General features: G+C 31.7%; 1 protein-coding gene across 1 annotated transcript in view; it reads left to right on the top strand.

The window, feature by feature from the left end:
- The window catches only part of MS3_00005774 (uncharacterized protein), a 39,595-nt gene that overhangs the window by 10,685 nt on the left and 10,843 nt on the right, over positions 1-18,067 (top strand). The window contains exons 11-15 of the mRNA XM_051213854.1: positions 1,651-1,748; positions 7,822-8,490; positions 10,275-10,403; positions 12,077-12,211; positions 17,227-17,388. Coding sequence (XP_051073502.1) covers positions 1,651-1,748; positions 7,822-8,490; positions 10,275-10,403; positions 12,077-12,211; positions 17,227-17,388 — 1,193 coding nt within the window. The remainder of the gene's footprint in view (positions 1-1,650; positions 1,749-7,821; positions 8,491-10,274; positions 10,404-12,076; positions 12,212-17,226; positions 17,389-18,067) is intronic.

Genomic DNA, 18,067 nt, shown 5'->3' with positions numbered 1-18,067 from the left:
AACGGTGCAGAAGGGCTCCAGTACCCCGAGGGAACAAAAGGCTTATGAACCAATCGTTGGTCACCGGCTACCATGGAACTGCATCTCCTTACGATGCTACATTGCCTTGTGGATCAGACCTTCATATCGAAGGCTCCGGGTGTGGCCCTCTGAGAAAACCACCTGCTTCGGTTCGGGCACCTGGGCAGTATCATAGGCCTCACATAAATCGAATGATTTATGTGACGCATATGTATTTGGTGCCTCCTTGTACCAATCTCTGTGTTAAAATAAATAAATAAATAAAAGAAAGGACAAACGCGACAGAAAACAATCGAGTTTTAAAGAAACTTATCCAAGGAACTATAAATTATTTTAAACAAAGATGGATAGTGGCTAGCAGTGAATTCTAGGACACGCGTTTCGTTTTATTTGGCACTCGTCAGCTAGATGTATCTGCATCTCAGAGTTGATGTTCACTCCGGGACTCGAACCCTAAATAACAATGAGAAGATACAAGTAAAACAACACCAAGTGAATGTTTACAAATTTTGTTTGAAATAATTGAGTTTACATAATTAAAAAAACTTTTTTCATCATCATCATCATCATCATCATCAGCTGGATTATCGTTTTAATTTTTTTGATTTATGAATTAAATAAAAGTTATTAAAATCATTTCATTGTGCTACTATTATTATTATTATTATCGATCAGAGCTGTAAATGATTGTAACTTTAAAGAAAAACACACAATTATAATGATCATTTTGTTTTATGAGAATTTTTAAGGCCATTCTCAATTACTGTAGTTTGTATTTTATACTGTTAGATTGATTGAATAAATATTGACGTAATGTAGACAAGTATGAGAATACAATTTGAGCATAATCTGAAGGATTTATGAAGATTAGTTTTAATTAAAATGACTCTTCTTTAAAGATTATAATCAATTGGGAAAATCATTGGATAATTAAGGAGTATGAAATGGATATATTGAAACGTTGTTTGTAATTTCATGTACCTAAATTAATGGTTGCTATGGTTGTCAGAGGGGGCATCAACCTCGTGACTTCCGAAGGAACTTGGCTTCCTTTGTGAGACGTCATAACTCTTCCAAATGAAGATCTTCTAACTCCCAGGGAAGATTTTAAATGGTTTGAATTATTTTTTCTGGTTAGCGCTTTTCTAGCGAGTTATTTTTCTATGAGATGGGTTCACTAACCCCATGCACAACTCTCCTCCTTTGTCCGGGCTTGAGACCGGAAGCAGCCCCGGAGGGGCTCCAGGCGGCCCATGCTTCACTGAGAGTAACAGACGTAAGTAAGTAAGTTGTTTGTAACTCCTTAAGGCAGGCTGATACGAAAAGCTAATAGTTCTGTTTTTGATAATCAGATGATGAGGGATTCTACTTATACTGTAGGTAAAATGTTTATTAATCTTATTGTGTCCAGATCTTGTATTTATATCGATGAATTTAATGAACAGGTTCCTCCGAAATGAGCTTAATTTACATATGTCTTTCGGTTGTTTGTAAAGTATTTAGTATATATATATATATATATATATATATATATATATATATATATATATAATATTTAGTGAATCTTTTTTGATACACAAATATTTCATTGGTGGAAACGTTCAGCTAATTTTATTTTCCGTCTTATAGTGATCTTTTAGACGATTTATATGTTCAAGTACTTTTGAAACATACAAATCCAGAATTTATTATGAGAGCTAAACGATGCATTGTAACAGTAACTGACAGTAAGTTTAATAATCTCAATATTTATGTTGAGTTTCCTTTGATGTAATTACTTAATTTCAATTTTGCAAGAACCTTATGGAACTATCTTCGGCACTATTGTGTATTTTAAAAGATTGTCAACGTCATTCGAAATTCATACAACGGACTATACTGAAAAGTGGTGCATGAAGGACAGCTGACAGACGCCTTCTAATTGAGAACCGGAGTCAGACAACGCTGCTTAATCTTCCAGTTTCTCTTTCTTCTGGTGGTTGACTGGACTATGAAAACCTCCAGATCTGACGAGGAGCACGGAATTAAATGAACATCTTACACGCAACTAGAGGATTTGGACTTCGCAGATGACCTGGCTCTTTTATCCCCTACACATCAACAAATGCAGATGAAGATATCCAGTGTAACAGCCGCCTCTGTTAATTATCACAAATATATTAGTTTTAGCAAGTATAGGGTAGTGGAAATAGTTGACTTTTATTGAAGTCACGAAGCGATCTTATCTGTGGTTCTAGCGAGAAGCCGTGAATGATGTGAGGTAGGTATTAACTGGAGATAATGGAAGGGGGATTGCTCAAAATCGTGGGATGACTGAAGTTAGACTAGTGCACTACTGGATAGCGTCTCAGTGGTATTATGGTTAAGCGTTAGTATGCGAGACTAGAGATCTTAGGTTTGATTTTTGGATGTGGGGCCACGTATAGATACTGATGGGGAATCTCAAACTAGGTTGAGGTAAATATCAAGTGCTTTCTGGTGGTTGTTTATCTTAAATTGGCCCGCGATCTCAGTGAACTTAGTTTTTCCAGATATCTGAGCATTATAGGTAATCGCCTTAATGACTGAAAACTACATTTATATGTTTGTTAAGGGCAACTGACCAAAATGGGGAACGATGGCTTATTCAATAATTTGTTAAAGACATAACAGTGACAATTAGAAAAAGCTACAACATAGTGATTTTTTAATTTTTAATGGAATAAATAGAGCTAAAAATTGATTACATAGGATAACGGAAGTTGTTTATTTAATGTGGTGTATAAATATTTACAAAAGTTATCAGAATGGAGGGTCTTCATACTTGTGAGATAATAGTTTTAATTGTCACAATAAAATTATCCAGACTAGAAAACTTAATATTTACAGAAACGGAAATAGTCGTTTCTTGAATTCAATCTGAAGCAAAATAGATATATCGAGGTAGTTCACACTAAATGAACATTTACCAACAAAGATTGCTGAAACTTCGGTCCTGAAAATTAACGGAGGGAACATTCAAACCCTTACTAGTAATATTATAAATATCAAACATGTTTATGGTGTATGCTACATAAGTCGACAGACATAAGTAGTATGTGGTCATCTGAACCTAGTAACTCAGTGGACAGTAGGTTGACATTTGTAGTCGAAAGTACCGGGAGTGAGTCCCGATGTGAACACTAACATTAGGATGGAATCACGTTTAAATGACAAGTCCCGAATGAGATGAAATAATGGGTCCTGGGTCACACTGTGGTGTGCGCTACTTATATACACATAAGTAGTATATAACGATAGTCAGGAATAGAATTCATTTCAGCAGAAGAAGTCGAAGTACCAATTACTGATTATTCAGTCATTTTTTCCTGAAAAGTATGAATGTAATAATTTTGGAAGGAAAATGTAAATGAATATATTACGATAGTTAGTTATTTATATTCCGTATATCGGAGAAAAATAGTATTATAATAAATGCTAATCACTCATAACCATTAGAAGTGTGAAATTTAATAGTTAAAATTGTATGATACAGTTGAAAAATCTCTCTGTTACACATAATAAATAGTTTTTAGTGACGTATATGTCTGTATATCTTTGTGATCTATTTAATGAATTTTTACCTTATGTTACATGCACTAAATAATACTGAATTGCTTGTTAGTGACTTGTTAGTCTGGAAAATAGATGTGACACAGAAATAGTATGTTACTAACTTAAAGTTTCGCAACAGGAAAGAATTTTAGTTAGGCAGTCATTAAAAGCCAAGGAGCATCAGATGGCTGTTTTTTTCTGTTATCTGGTCGATCAAGGGTGTGGATTCATGACATCTCCAGAGATGAAACCAAGACCTTTAGATTTCACAATGATCATTCGACCTTTGAACGACAGATTTGGGATCTAATAGTTTACATTTTTAATGCTAGTCAATTCACTGTATAACGTGATCGCCATTCATCGGCTTTGATAATACCTATTTTACGTCCTACAAGGTTAAATATCAATGGTCAGGACTTTTTCCTAAAACACCAGAGACGGAGTTAGTTACTAATGAGTGTGTGATTACGACTAGTGTAGAACGTTTGTGGAGACAAAACGGTAACTATGATTTGAACTACTTATTTCCTGGCAAATAAGTAGCCTAGTTCGTGAATGATATCTATCCATAGATATACTTATCGATACTCGACAATAGTGATATTTCTTGACACTATGGCAGCATTCGACTTCATTGATTGAGAGGTTTTATAACAGTGAATATCGTTGGAAGGAGCACGAAAGAAGTATATGAACCTTGTGAAGGCTCTTCACTTAAATCACAAGTTATGGTGAACTGTCATCTGAACTGATAGCGTCAAGTGATGTTCGTTAGGGTTATCCATTTACACTATTCTTATTTAACTTGGTAAGATATTTTCTATTACCAAAGTCGCTTTCGCCCTCTGAATTTTCATAGATTAATGTTCTGCTGGGAGATCTCCTTGCTGAATTAGAGTAGGGGGACGATACAGTTCCTCTTAATCAAGACACTGGTAAAATCCAGTCTTCCAGTTGCCTTGAGGAACAATGCTAAGGTGTTTGAGATCTGTTTACCTCCGTATAAGTGCTAAATGTTGCTCCAGAATCAGTTTGGAAGAAGTCAACACATCACAAAATACCCTAAAATTCCAAAAACAGGCTTCGAGCACTTGTCGTTCGAAATCTGGGGCCAAGCTACCAGGTCAACAAGATCATAACCAACCCAGTTTCTTTCCCATGTACCTCAAGAAAAGTCCCTTTTTTGCCGTGTCAGGAAATAGGGAGTAACGGCTTCTCATATACGTCCAAAAGAACTTTAGGTTATCTTTTTCACGACAAAATCTCTTCAAGCTTTCATCAGATCTTTTCGATCCCTACTATCGCCTCTGTTCCAATGGCCTCACATTTTTTCCGCGTGCCAACGATACTAAAGATTTGGGTTAAGGAAATGTTCTTTGTGATTTTCTGGCAACAGAGTTATGGACTTCATATTAAAGTTTTCAATGTTCGAACCAAACAACAGGCTCCATTAGCTAGGAATCTGCAGTCTCTTGCTGTCTTCTGTCGTGCCTAAGTACAGTAGGGGTATATAATCGCTCTCGAACCATAGGTTTTAGTCTCATCGTTCTTCAAACGATCTGTTTGAAGCTAAAGGAACAAGTGTTCCAGCTATTAGAGCTCGATAGAGTCACTATGGATGGCAAGCTTGACCACTGTACCAAATCTGAAGCTACTGACTGATCTGTTGTTTTTCTACTAAAGTGTTTTTCTTTAACCTTTCTAACTTGTTAATGTGTGATATATTATTCAATAAGCATGTATAGTAGAGTATAGGCAATCTGATTCAGCATTAATTCAGCACTTTGTGGTTAGAAGTTTTTTTTATCCACACTTAAGAAATGTTTTTATACCCGCTAATGTGTACAAATAATATTGCTTTCTAACGCAAAATAAAAACTATCTGATACGCATACTCTATGGACTCTCACCAAGTCAGTTGTTTTATGCTCTTAAAGAGAATAAAACTGTGTTTGTATAGAGAAGTAAATGTATTATCAAGTTCTGACTTAGATGACCATATTCTGGATAAATATCATGATTAGATTAATAATGTTCACCTAATGTATTTAAATTATTGTTCAGTGTAGCGATAAAAATGTTTATAATTGAGATCATGAATCGACTGATGTTAGACTACCATTGAAAACCTGGAAGCACTGGACGGCCGTTTCATACTATTGTGGGACTCCTCAGCAGTTCGGATCCACGACCCTGCTCGCGGGATTCTAACCCTGGACCTTCAATCTCGCGCGCGAACGCTTAGCCTACTGGACCACTGGACCCCTATATTGATAAAAATGTTTATAACTGAAATTTTATACATTGCTGTCACTTTATGTATGATTGACAATTTTGTGCTTTTTAATTTTTTTTATTAATCTTACTGTAATCTCTGCTGGATATTTGTTAGTTTTTATTTCTTTCAAAAGAATCGGAGGAAAAATATATCCCGAGACTGAAGTTTATTAATAACTATATATTAAAATGGATAGACTTAACATGATAGTATAACCTACTAAGTCTACCGATGAATAACTATTCTACTACAATAATTAATCAATCAACTAATGTGGAAATTTGAGGTCAGATAAATCATTTAACTTATCTCTACATACACAGCAAGTGAACTTGAATATCATATTTATCACAAAACTTAAAAGATTTTTGTAGTCGTTTGATTCATTACGGAGATGGTTATCATCGTTAACAATGATGATTATTGTGTTGAATCGTAAGCTGTTTAAAAATGAAAGTATAGATTATTGAATTACGACTCAATAATACTGATGAGTTCGACCTTCTATGAATTTGCTGGAATGCACTGCTAGGTTGACACATCGACTCAATTTTCAATTCTGAACACTAAAAAATCAAGAGGAAATTAGCAAAATCAACTTAATATTCATATAACTGATAATGAAAAGCTGAACATATGGTTTACAGTTCTAAATTCCGAATAAAATAAGGAAGTTAAACGTATGGAATAATACAGAAATTGTAGATTTAGAGGAAATCAAAGAATGAATTCATTTGCTTCACTGTGATATATTATTCTGAACTACGATATCTTTACTTCCTCAACACGATTTATTTCAATAGTTAATGATTTTATGAACTGGTAGAAAATATTTTCCGATCACTCTTAGGTTTGTTTAAATCGTTTCCTACGGTAACTTCTATTACACATAAAGTTATTAGTATTTGCCGAAAACTTTAATATATCTGTGTTTTTGTTAAATCTTAATGACGCATACTAATGGTAGATGAAATTGGTATTACATGTTGAGTTATGATCGAACTCACCTATCCTTGTAGTTATTATACTTATCTGGGAATTTTAAGCGCATATCACTTGATTATGGTACTTTTCAATGCCATAGACTAACTTGAGAATACTGATTTTGAGGAAGACTTTTTTGAATTTAATGACAAATAGTATCACTATATAGAATTAACAAGTGAATGTTAATATGAGGTTAACATGTTTTTTTAAAAATTAAAATAATTACTAAAAATATGTGTGAGCTGTAGTATACTGTTTGTATGAAACACAACAGAAAATATGACTGACTCATTGGTTTAAAGCTTAAATGAAAGTTCTTTTTATTGTTTCATATCACGACAAGAAGTTACCGTATATTTTGAAGGTAATATTCATTGCAAGATAACTTTAGTTAGAGAACCATTAAAAGTATAAAGTACTAGAATATTATTTTATCATAGTTTGTTTCTCCTCAGTAGTGCACCGAAAATCAACTTATTAGGTCTGTTGAGAATCTGTGGTATATGGAATCAACCATGTCAAGAGTGAGAATTTGGTGGATCAAGTACATTGGTTTGGGAAATCCATATATCGTAATTTTATTGAAGTTAGAAATGTACATTATTGGACTCAGTAATCTGAAGTTATCGTAATGGTAGTGAGACTTAAACTCTCAGGTTTCAATACCGTGCAAACGATGTGACTGTATGTCAGTGAATCCTTTTTATGAGTTGTATCAAGTCACAAAGTTTGGGTTGAACCAAATGCATAGGTACAGACTATCTGATTGGTGCTTGGGCGATGATAGTAAATAACAGTTGTGGACAATGAGTAACATACCTCAGAAGTGCTCACACTCGTTCTTCTCGAATGATATCATCAGTTTATTATTAATATGACGTAAGTAGTAACGTATAACTTGAATGTTATGAAATTTTTATTTTCACCTTTATTAAAAAAATTCTTCTTTGATTTTAAAGAACCGTTCCCAGTGAATGATACTATGGAAGCAAAAATCAAATATCTTCATGTCAATTGGCAACATGAGAATTGTATTGAGAAAGCTGTTGTTTGGTTTGCAGAAAATATTCTGAATGATAATCATATTAACTTAACACATAGATTATCATCTCATTTATTTCAGCTAATGTATTTACATCAAGCTAATTTGTCAATTATTACATCATCTTTAAAGATAATAATTCATTCTGTTGAAAATGAACAGTTAGAATCTATGTTAACATGTTCAAGACATCCTTGTGAAGATGTTAGTAACCGATCTTTTTCTTCTTCTTCGTCTTCATCATCATCATCATCTTTATATAAACTATTAAAAGAAAGTAACCACTTTAAAAAGATTTGTAAAATAAACAATTTATATCTTGTATTAATCATAATGCAAAACTATTTACAACATGTCAATGTACAGAGATTAGGCTTAAATTTTTTCAATTCACTTATCCATAGAAATTATTCTACATTTATTAATTTAAATATAATAAATGATTATTTACAAATAAATAATAAAATATTTAAAAAGCTTCATACAATTAATTTATGTCATCATTTGATTGAATTATTAAATTATACAACTAATAAAGATATAATTAAAATAGGTATTAGTTATTTATGGAAATTTTGTATCTATGGTAAGTTAATTCTTTTTTTCAAATATAAAAATTAATTATCAGTTTAGGGGTTGTGGAGATTGTTAAGTTTTTGATTGAGATCATGAACCGATTGATATGAGACCACTATTGAAAACCTGGAAGCACTAGACGGCCGTTTCATCCTATAATTCGAACCCATGGTCTTCAGTCTCGTGCGCGAACACTTAACCTACTGGACCACTGAGCCGGCATCTATTAATGGTAATGTTGACGGCCGTCTAGCGCTTTCAGGTTTTCAGTGTTGGTCTAACACTAATCGGTTCATGATTTCAATCAAAAAATAGTCGAAACAGCCGTTCCATGCTTCCAGGTTTTCAATGGTGATCTAACATCAATCGGTTCATGATCTCAATCAAAAAAATATAAATTAGTTGTTTGTTTTCAATAAGTTTTTTTAATCATTGAATTTATGAGTTAATTGAAACTAGATCACCATGGAAAACCTGGAATTACTGGACGGCTGTTTCATCCTAGTGTGGGACTCCTCAGCAGTGCGCATCCGTGATCTTACCCTGCGAGATTTGAACCTAGGACCTATCAGTCTAGTGCGCAGACGTTTAACCTTTTTTATTTGTATGCGGAAAAATATGTTACCAAGTAAAATATATTTAAGGATAATTTATTTATTCTTCATAGTGAAACAGTGACTGCGTGACTAAACAACTGACTGCGTCTTACATATTTAAATTTGAGCTGCTAAAAATTGTTGTTAGTCTTCACTAAAAAAAAACAAGTTTTATTTGAATACTGGATCCATGAGTTATGTTTCGCGACTGGATGATGATCTGGCTGATTGTGGCTTTGATTTTTCAAACATTCAAATATTTTTAAACATTTTGGTACTGAATTACTTCCTATCCAGCTTGTGTGAACAAACTATCGAGTAGTGTATACAAATTAATAATGTCATTCAACCTATATGTGTATATCTTTTTTATGTGTATTCTTTAGTGAATGTATTCCTTTCCAAATATTATAAAATATTATAAAAATGTTATTATCATGTGAGTTAGCTGGATTTATATGGGTTATTCAATTTAAAAACGGTTTCCATCACAGACAATTGAAAGATATTTAAATCTGAACTTATCTGTTTAACACAGGGAATCAATAACCTATGCTTTATCTTACATATCTATGGGATTCAAACATACTAAATGATGACACTATTTTATAGTTTAATTCATGTATAAATAGTCAAAATATCCAGTTATGATAGAGTTCACAAGTATTATATAGGTTATTGAACAAGGTATTGAGTGAGATTACACATTCTTCACGTTTTACGTATACATAACATTTGATTATCCATTAGCATATTACAGTTCGTTCTGAAATCCTAATGTCTTCTCGTCTGATCATCAAGTGTTGTGCATATGTCGTGCTTTTGACATACTGAAAATCTTTTCTCCGTCTGATGACTGTTAAAGCTCTGAGGTCATGTTCCGCTACTTACTACTTATAATCAATCTTCTGAGTGGCGTTTGCCATAAAACGATAAGTTTCAATTATTGTTTACTTGACAATAAACTAACATGTTAGACGTAACTGTGAGTAGTCTATTACTCGATGATTTAAAAAAATAACTTGACTTTTATTTACATAAAAATCGAGTAAAATACTCTATGAACCGATTGATATTAAAGATTTATTTTGCATCCGTCACGCCAAATCTAATTTAATATCAAAATATCAAAATGGTAGCCTAACTAGTTACATTTATTTATTTTTTTGTTTTTACTTTTATTTTCTTCTTATTTAAGAACCGATTGCTCTACAAGCAGCCGATAAAGGCGCATTATCTATCACTGTGCAACTAATGGAGTCCAATCATTTTGACAGTGAAGTTTTTACTAATGGTTCTATGATTATTGTATCTTTATTACGTATTGGTAAGTTTAGTAATTTGCATTTATTAATGTTTTGAGTTGATGTTAAATTAGTATCATTTGTAGTTTCATTAAATGATCGACAACTATACATGAGAATATTGTTGTTACCGCTGAAAGCTGATATTTGTCAAAAGAAACCATGATTCACATGATTCAGAGACAAATAAAAATACTTGGATGTTCAAAAAAGTTTTAGTCTTTCATTGAAATGGTTTTGTCTTTTGAACAAATATACATTTTCTGGATTTCAGTTCCACAATACTGAACTATAAAGATATGATTTGTTCAATTTACCAAGTTCTATCAGAGGTCAAATAATCACATATTGAATGAGTAGTTTGTACTATACCACTTGGCTACTCGTCGTTTCATATTTAAATGAAAGCATCATATCCTTTGTACTGTATAGGATATCAGATTTTGGGGTAAATAAAAAAAATTTTAGCTTTGTTTTATCCAAGAAAAGCGAAACATCTTCAGAGTTTGTCTGACAATATTAAAAGTTTTAATTTTCCATATGATTTCATTATGGAATAATGACATATTGAAACAAGTCCTCGTTTAATAATATAGACAGTTCCTGAATCGCACATAACTTTATAACTCTGCAAACTATTATGAAATATAACCATTGAGATAGATAAGTGTCATCACTATTAAATCTGAATCTGAAATGGAAATATAAATCTTTAAGTGTTGTTTACGTCTGAAATGAAAATGCCAAATACATACATAAATGGTTGTTTTGATATAGAAATAGAATGGATATATTGATCGCATGAAGTGAAACGTCATCAATGTCAATAATTTTTGTTTTAATCGAACTCATTGATACGTCTAATTCTTATTCTAGTAGAAAACTATGAACGTTAAATAACATTATTTTGATAAAATCTGTCATGTTGGGGAACTTTGGAGAAAATCCAAATAGGAGTGAACATTTATTTTGTATCAGTTTCAGAATTCATAGCAGAACAATTCCTCAACTGCACATAAATTCGGACTCGGGATCTTAAAAGTCTCTCTCAGCAAATATATCATTGAACCAAGTCGTAAACGTTTATTGATCTGTATAGACTAATAGGTGAATGCGTTGAACCCCTAACTTATTTAATCTCACAAGTCATCCTCCTTCTATACTGAATAATTTTGTATGAAATAAGTAACTCGAAAGTTTTGAATTCATGTTTGGGATAGTACAATTCTCAGTGTTCATTTCTTAAAAAATTATCGTTGTCATAACATTTTCACTTCTAAAACATCAAACTCTAATGAAAGCAGATTAAATATAAATTCCAAAAAACATAATTTTCATACAATGTTTGATAATAAAGTTAAAACATTCTAACTGTTTAAAGTTAGACATTAACACCATTAGATGCTGGCTCAGTGGTCTAGAGATTAAGCATTCTATTACAAGACTGATAGGTCCTGGGTTCGATTCGCACGATGCAGGATCGTGGATGCGCACTGTTGAGGAGTCCCATACTAGGACAAAACGGTCGTCTAGTGCTCTCCGGTTTTTCATGGTGGTCTAGCTTCAACTGACTCATAATAAACAGTAATTCTTTTATTTGATACTTAAGTGAAAAAAAAGTGTTTAATGTTCCAATTGAAACTATATTTCTATCGTTTTAAAGTATGAATAATTATTTTCTTTATTACACGTCAAGATAAAATTAAAAGGCAAATTACAGAATACAATAAGTTAATGTATATTCTACTGCATGGTTTAATTCGATTTAAAAATTTACCAATAACTATTTGGAATATATGTCTATGCTTACAAACTGTGATATCTTTGTCTGGTAAGTCTTTATATATATATATATATATATATATATATATATATATATATGTGCGTGTTTCTTTGTATATGAAATTATTATTAATGGTTATAATTATGTGTTGTAAATAATTTCTCTTTACTTATATGAGATATCTCAAAATATGTACGTTTAAATGAAGTGTTAAAGAAGGGTTTAATCGAGAATTGTCTTTAGAAATATCATTGAAATCACAAATTGATCTAAGCTAGACAACATCGTCTAAAGTTATACATATTTCGGCAAGAAATAGAAAAAAAAATTAAACGATAAAAGAATCAATTATCATTGGTATTCATTTATTTATTTTTGTTTTTGTTTTAATGTTAATGATTATCTTATAGCTGATATCAATTATATTTTATTAAGCTGATGTGTATTTTCATTTGACAAACTTAAAAATCATCTATAATTTTACTTTTTCATTGAGTTGTTATTGTTAAGTAAACTCTGAGCCACTTATATTTATACTTCAATATTATACGAACTTGTAGGACGAAATTTACATTCTTGAGTTCATTTATAGTCAAAATCAAAATACATTTATTCAGATGGTATTGATGTATTTATTCAAACAGTTTACATGTCAACAAAAGTTGGTTTATTTAGTTTTTGAATACATCAATTTTGAGATATAAATTTTTGAAATTAATAATACCTGGATCAGATTATTGTCCATTGTCCGTTCCTCATCTGAATGATTTATGATTTTTAAAATTATCACTTCGTAGAATATACCACTGATTTGAGCTCAAAAATGTACAATTCTAGTGTTTTCTGAAATAGGCGCGTAGCGACAACAGAATGTGATATCGTTAAGAAATATTGATGACAAATAAACTATTTGAGATTACTTCGCTAAACATAGTCTACACATTTCATCACATTAAGCATTCAAGGAAGTTTTTGCAATAATTTGAAAGATTCAAGGAGTCTGAGCAATAGTTTATTCTGCGAGTTAACCCATCTTTTTCCAAAATTTCGGCAGCTAATATAAAAACAATCTGAATGAACATATATAACGTTGGTAGGAGATATGTTTTGGAATCTGAAAGTTTTTACGAGGAAATTATTTGCTTTTCCGCTTTAATTTACATTGGTGGAACAAGCCTTTTAATGTATGAATTTCATTTACTAATATTCATAGTCATTATTACACATTACGAAGAGAGATGGTTGATAATGGCATATTAGTGAGTGCCTTTCTATAACTACATTTATCACATTCATAAAGTGACTTTCTTAACTGAGGTGATTGCGTAAGTTTTAATTTGAATAATATCAAGTACGTAACAATATATGAACTAAAAAATTGTCAGGATGCTGTTTACACCGCTCACGTAACGGTTTCTTTTCATTAAAAATTAAACGTCGGATTACATTTTTACTGTAATTTAATTAAGCTGCATATTGCATAATTTTAAAGAATAAGTGAAATTTCAGCCAGTTAGTCAACTGTTTCAAATTGAGTCAATTAAGCCTAAAGACACTTTAGCAACCCTTTCTTCTAATAAGCATTATTATGACTTATATATTAACTCTTTTTGTAATGTTTGTTTGAACCTTCTGATTGATGTTTAGGACTGAGATTGATCAGTCTCTTGTTGGCATATGTGCATCCTGTACGGGTTTCCTCAATATTGGCTTAAGTCACAAGCATTCTAAACAAAGATGGATGGTGGCTAGCAGTGGAACCGAAGACGCTTGTTTCGTCCTATTTGAGACTCTTCAGCTGGATGAACCTGTGTTCAAGAGTTGATGTCCACTCCGGGACACGAATCTAGTATAGTTCTCTTCAAACGAACTCATCAGCTAAGTGGATAACGCGATGGTGTTTGAAGCAAGTGGCACTTGGCTCGAGTACATGAGTGAACATAAACTTTGAAATGTAGGTACATCCAGCTGACCAACCCAAAATGGGACAAAACACGCATTCTAGATTCCACTGCTAACCATTATCCATTTTCGACTCATATATATTTTAAACATTTGGTATATCAATGCATAGAAATAAAATTGTTACAAATGTGATTTCAAACCAATGAAGTCAGTTCAAGTTTTATAAACAGTTGACCGTTTTTAAACGTTCATACCCTGTCACGTCACTATGTGTGTTTTGTGTTTATCTGTGTGTATATTGATTAGGCTAGTCAAATTTGTGTCTTTTTTTTCAAATAATACAAATATGCAAAAATTCATTTCAGTCATTGTCATTTTAAAGCAAAACTTTAAACTATATTTTCTCATTGGATGTAACACATGAAACAAGTTTTTTTGTTTTTTTTCATGAAATCAATCAATTTTCTGTTATAATCTAAAGTTGTTTTAGGCAAGATTCTTTTTTCCTTTTTTGTTGTTATTTTGATAAATTTAAAGTTGACTTTCAATATTCACTTGATGTTGTTTTACTTGAATCTTCCCATTGAGTTTCAGACTGCAATTGATCGGTCTGTTATTCGCATATGTGCATACTGTACGGGATCGCCTCGATATTGGCCTAATTCACAAGCTTTATAAGCAAAGATGGACAGTCCAAATAGGATGAAACGCGTGTTCTAGATTCTACTGGTAGCCACTATCCATCTTTGTTTACTTTCAATAGTTTAATTCAGTTTTTACTATAAAAACAATGGAAATTAGTTTTTTTTTTAAATTATTACTAGGTAAATTGATGAAAATATTTCTGACAACAATAAAAGGAAAGAATTCTTGTCAATTTTATGCTTAAACAAAACTTAAGCAATAAAATAATTATAATAGTCTATGTCTCTATGATAGATCTTCTGATTGTTATTTAATTCGATTTATTTATTCACTATGTTGTTTGTTATCATTGTTATTTTTCTAATTTGTTTATCATTTTGACATTGTAATGATGTTAGTGAAAATGTGAAAAATAAGCCAATGTTAAAATGATCATATTTAATCAAGTTATGTATTGATAAAAGAATCATTATATTTTGAAAATAAGCGGAGAACCTGTCGTTATCACTTATTCACTAAATTGAATAATGATCTCATATTCTATTATTATTTCAATAATTTAAGACTGAAATAAATGGATATACTAATAATAGCCATATGTTTATTAGTGACAAGCTTCAAGACAGAACTCCTGAAGTTTTAGTAGGAATCTGTTCGGGACGTTAGATCCCCAGAACTCACTTGGGAAAGGACCTAATTTTGTAATTTTATTTAGAAAATTTGAATTTCTTTGTTTTCGCGCCAAAGGCGCTCTTGTCACCTTCATGTCGTATTTCCCACTGGGGAATATGTTAAATGATATTGGTCCGTTGCGTCTTTTAGTATGCTATTTGATAACTCTCCCCAAGGACGGATTTGTACTGTATATATACGTTTTGAATTGCGTTTGTTGTTATCGCTCGTTTCTGGCTGTTTGCAGAATATACTTCCCCATTACAAGGTTGGACTTTTCCATCTAGTTAGCGGGCCTGGGACGCATCAATAGCTAGCTTACTGGTCTTTGGTCACCGAGTCTTGTTATCGTTCGCCGATTAAGTGAACTCGTGATAGCTTCAACCCTAGCAGAATCCGTGACTAGTGGAGTACAATCATGACGAGTATGTGACAGCTATACACCAAAGGGAATGGATAAGGGTTACGCAATATCGTGAATCTATTAAAGTTGGACAATAATAGCTTGAGATGCCCGCTCTGTGGTTTAAAGGTTAAGTATGATAGCTCAAGACCAAATGTCCTGGGTTCAGTTTTTGTATACACGGTAGAGGTTTTAAAATTCTGAGTCTTCTATTAGGGCGAAATAGTTGTTCAACACTTCTCAGTATTCAATTATTGTTTAAATAAAAGTATTCAGTGATGTAAACCATCAAAATTCAACAATCTCGATAAAATCTGTATACTAACCAAATTTTCATTGCTTAATTGCAGTAATTATCACTGCTATTATACTATTTCGATTGCTTTGCCACTCATATATTTCATTTCATTTTGTTGTATCAATATGCTATGGAAATGTAGGTAGACATACATTTATCCCAGGCTCTAAGGTGATCATGACTGACTGACTGGAACACTCATAAAATATATTTTAACAAAATACATTCACATCATTGATTAATGATTGTTTTTTTCAGACGCAAAGTTTTCACGTTAGTTCTATGTCGAATGGTATTTTTACAGCATAATTTGTATACCTCACACAGTACTGTGAAGTACTTTTATTCCACCAAGTGTGCGCATCTAATTACACTTCGTTCTTCTGGAATTTAGACAGGGAGAAAAATATACTAATACTTGAGGAAATTTTTCATGATGATAAGTTGCGAACTGTTTTTTTTTCTATCAGGGTAAATGTATGTTTAGATTGTGTAATTGTAATAACTAATTACTTAAATGTCAAACTGGTATTTTGTTTTTCTTGGTTTTACTCATTAAATCAATCAATCAATCATTGGCAGCAAGTTCCTTTGTTCATCAATAACCATTATATTTTATGTACCATAAATGAAAGTTGATCATTTTAAGTTAAAATTCAAACAAATATACCTGTAAGTATTTTGAAGTTTCTTGTTATTGGCGGATTGATTTGTAAACTTAGTAACAATATACCGCTTGATCTTGAATTCTAGCATTTGTCATACATATCTTTTCATTCATTCATCTTAAACTATCATCGCAATATTCAGTTTTTCTTATTATTATTGTCACTACATTATTTTCAATCGGTTTTGTTACTCAACTTGTTATTTTAACCTCATGTTAACCATAATTTGGTGTGAGAACTTGAGCTTATGTACATCTGTGCTAGGCTCTAGGTTGATGAGGGCTGACTGACTGGTTTATTGTAAGAATGACTATTAAACAAACAAACAAAATGCACCCAGTCACATGTTGTTACTTATTTAAAACTTACTTTCATATTATTTTATGGTGTTAACTGTTTTGTCAGTACGTGGCATGATTTAGGTGTAATTTTTCAGTTTCTATTAGTTTTTATTTTATGTTATGAATTTTAGAATATTTTGCTTTACAATTTACTGATGAAATGGAAGAAGATGAACCAAAGGACGAGAAGAAAAATGGATTTGATATATTATATTTAATTTATAACATACATCCTGATAATACAACGATTACTGAAGCACTACTTAAACCAATCACATCACTAATGAAATATGGTAAGAATGGTTTTCAACTTCTTATAGAGTTTCATTTAGCAAAAAGATTATCATTCTCAGTAGTTAGTAGAATGTCATTAAATTTTTGCTCTGTTAACTTATTTGAGATATTTTACATTTAAGGTGGAAGAATTTAAAGACAGAATATAGGTCTTTGATTATAGTTTGTTTTTATTATGAACCATTATCATCTGAAAAATGATTGAAAACTATGGAATATGGAGTAGTGATCTCAAAGGCAATCTGTAATTCGTTTTGAAAGTGGAACGCTCCAAATATACAATGTGCTTAAAACACAATATTTTCACTGGACAGAACTATTTCTTTCATGTGCTTCTTGTTGAAAATATTCTTTAAGTAGGAGATCAATCCTTAACTATTAGCTTGGATTATATTTGATGTTATAAACCTCTCTATTCAAACACTACTTAAAATGGCTTAAATTTGACACCAGTTCCAAAGATGATCTTTATGTGATTTATATCTTGGAATATTTGATTTCTATTTTCCATCTTATCTACTTTAATGGTATACTACCTTTATTGAATTTCACTAAGCTATTGTAAAGTGTGATAAGTTTAACTGATTCAGTTTTGTGTTATACATTATGTTAATTTACCCAATTGATATATTACTAAATATACATTCATATAGAATATTTTGTAACTGAGACATAAAG

The sequence above is a fragment of the Schistosoma haematobium genome, chromosome 1 (genome assembly GCF_000699445.3).
Source record: "Schistosoma haematobium chromosome 1, whole genome shotgun sequence".
Lineage (NCBI taxonomy): Eukaryota > Metazoa > Platyhelminthes > Trematoda > Strigeidida > Schistosomatidae > Schistosoma > Schistosoma haematobium.
The sequence above is the reverse complement of the archived record's forward strand: the minus strand, read 5'-3'. Positions and strand labels throughout refer to the sequence as shown.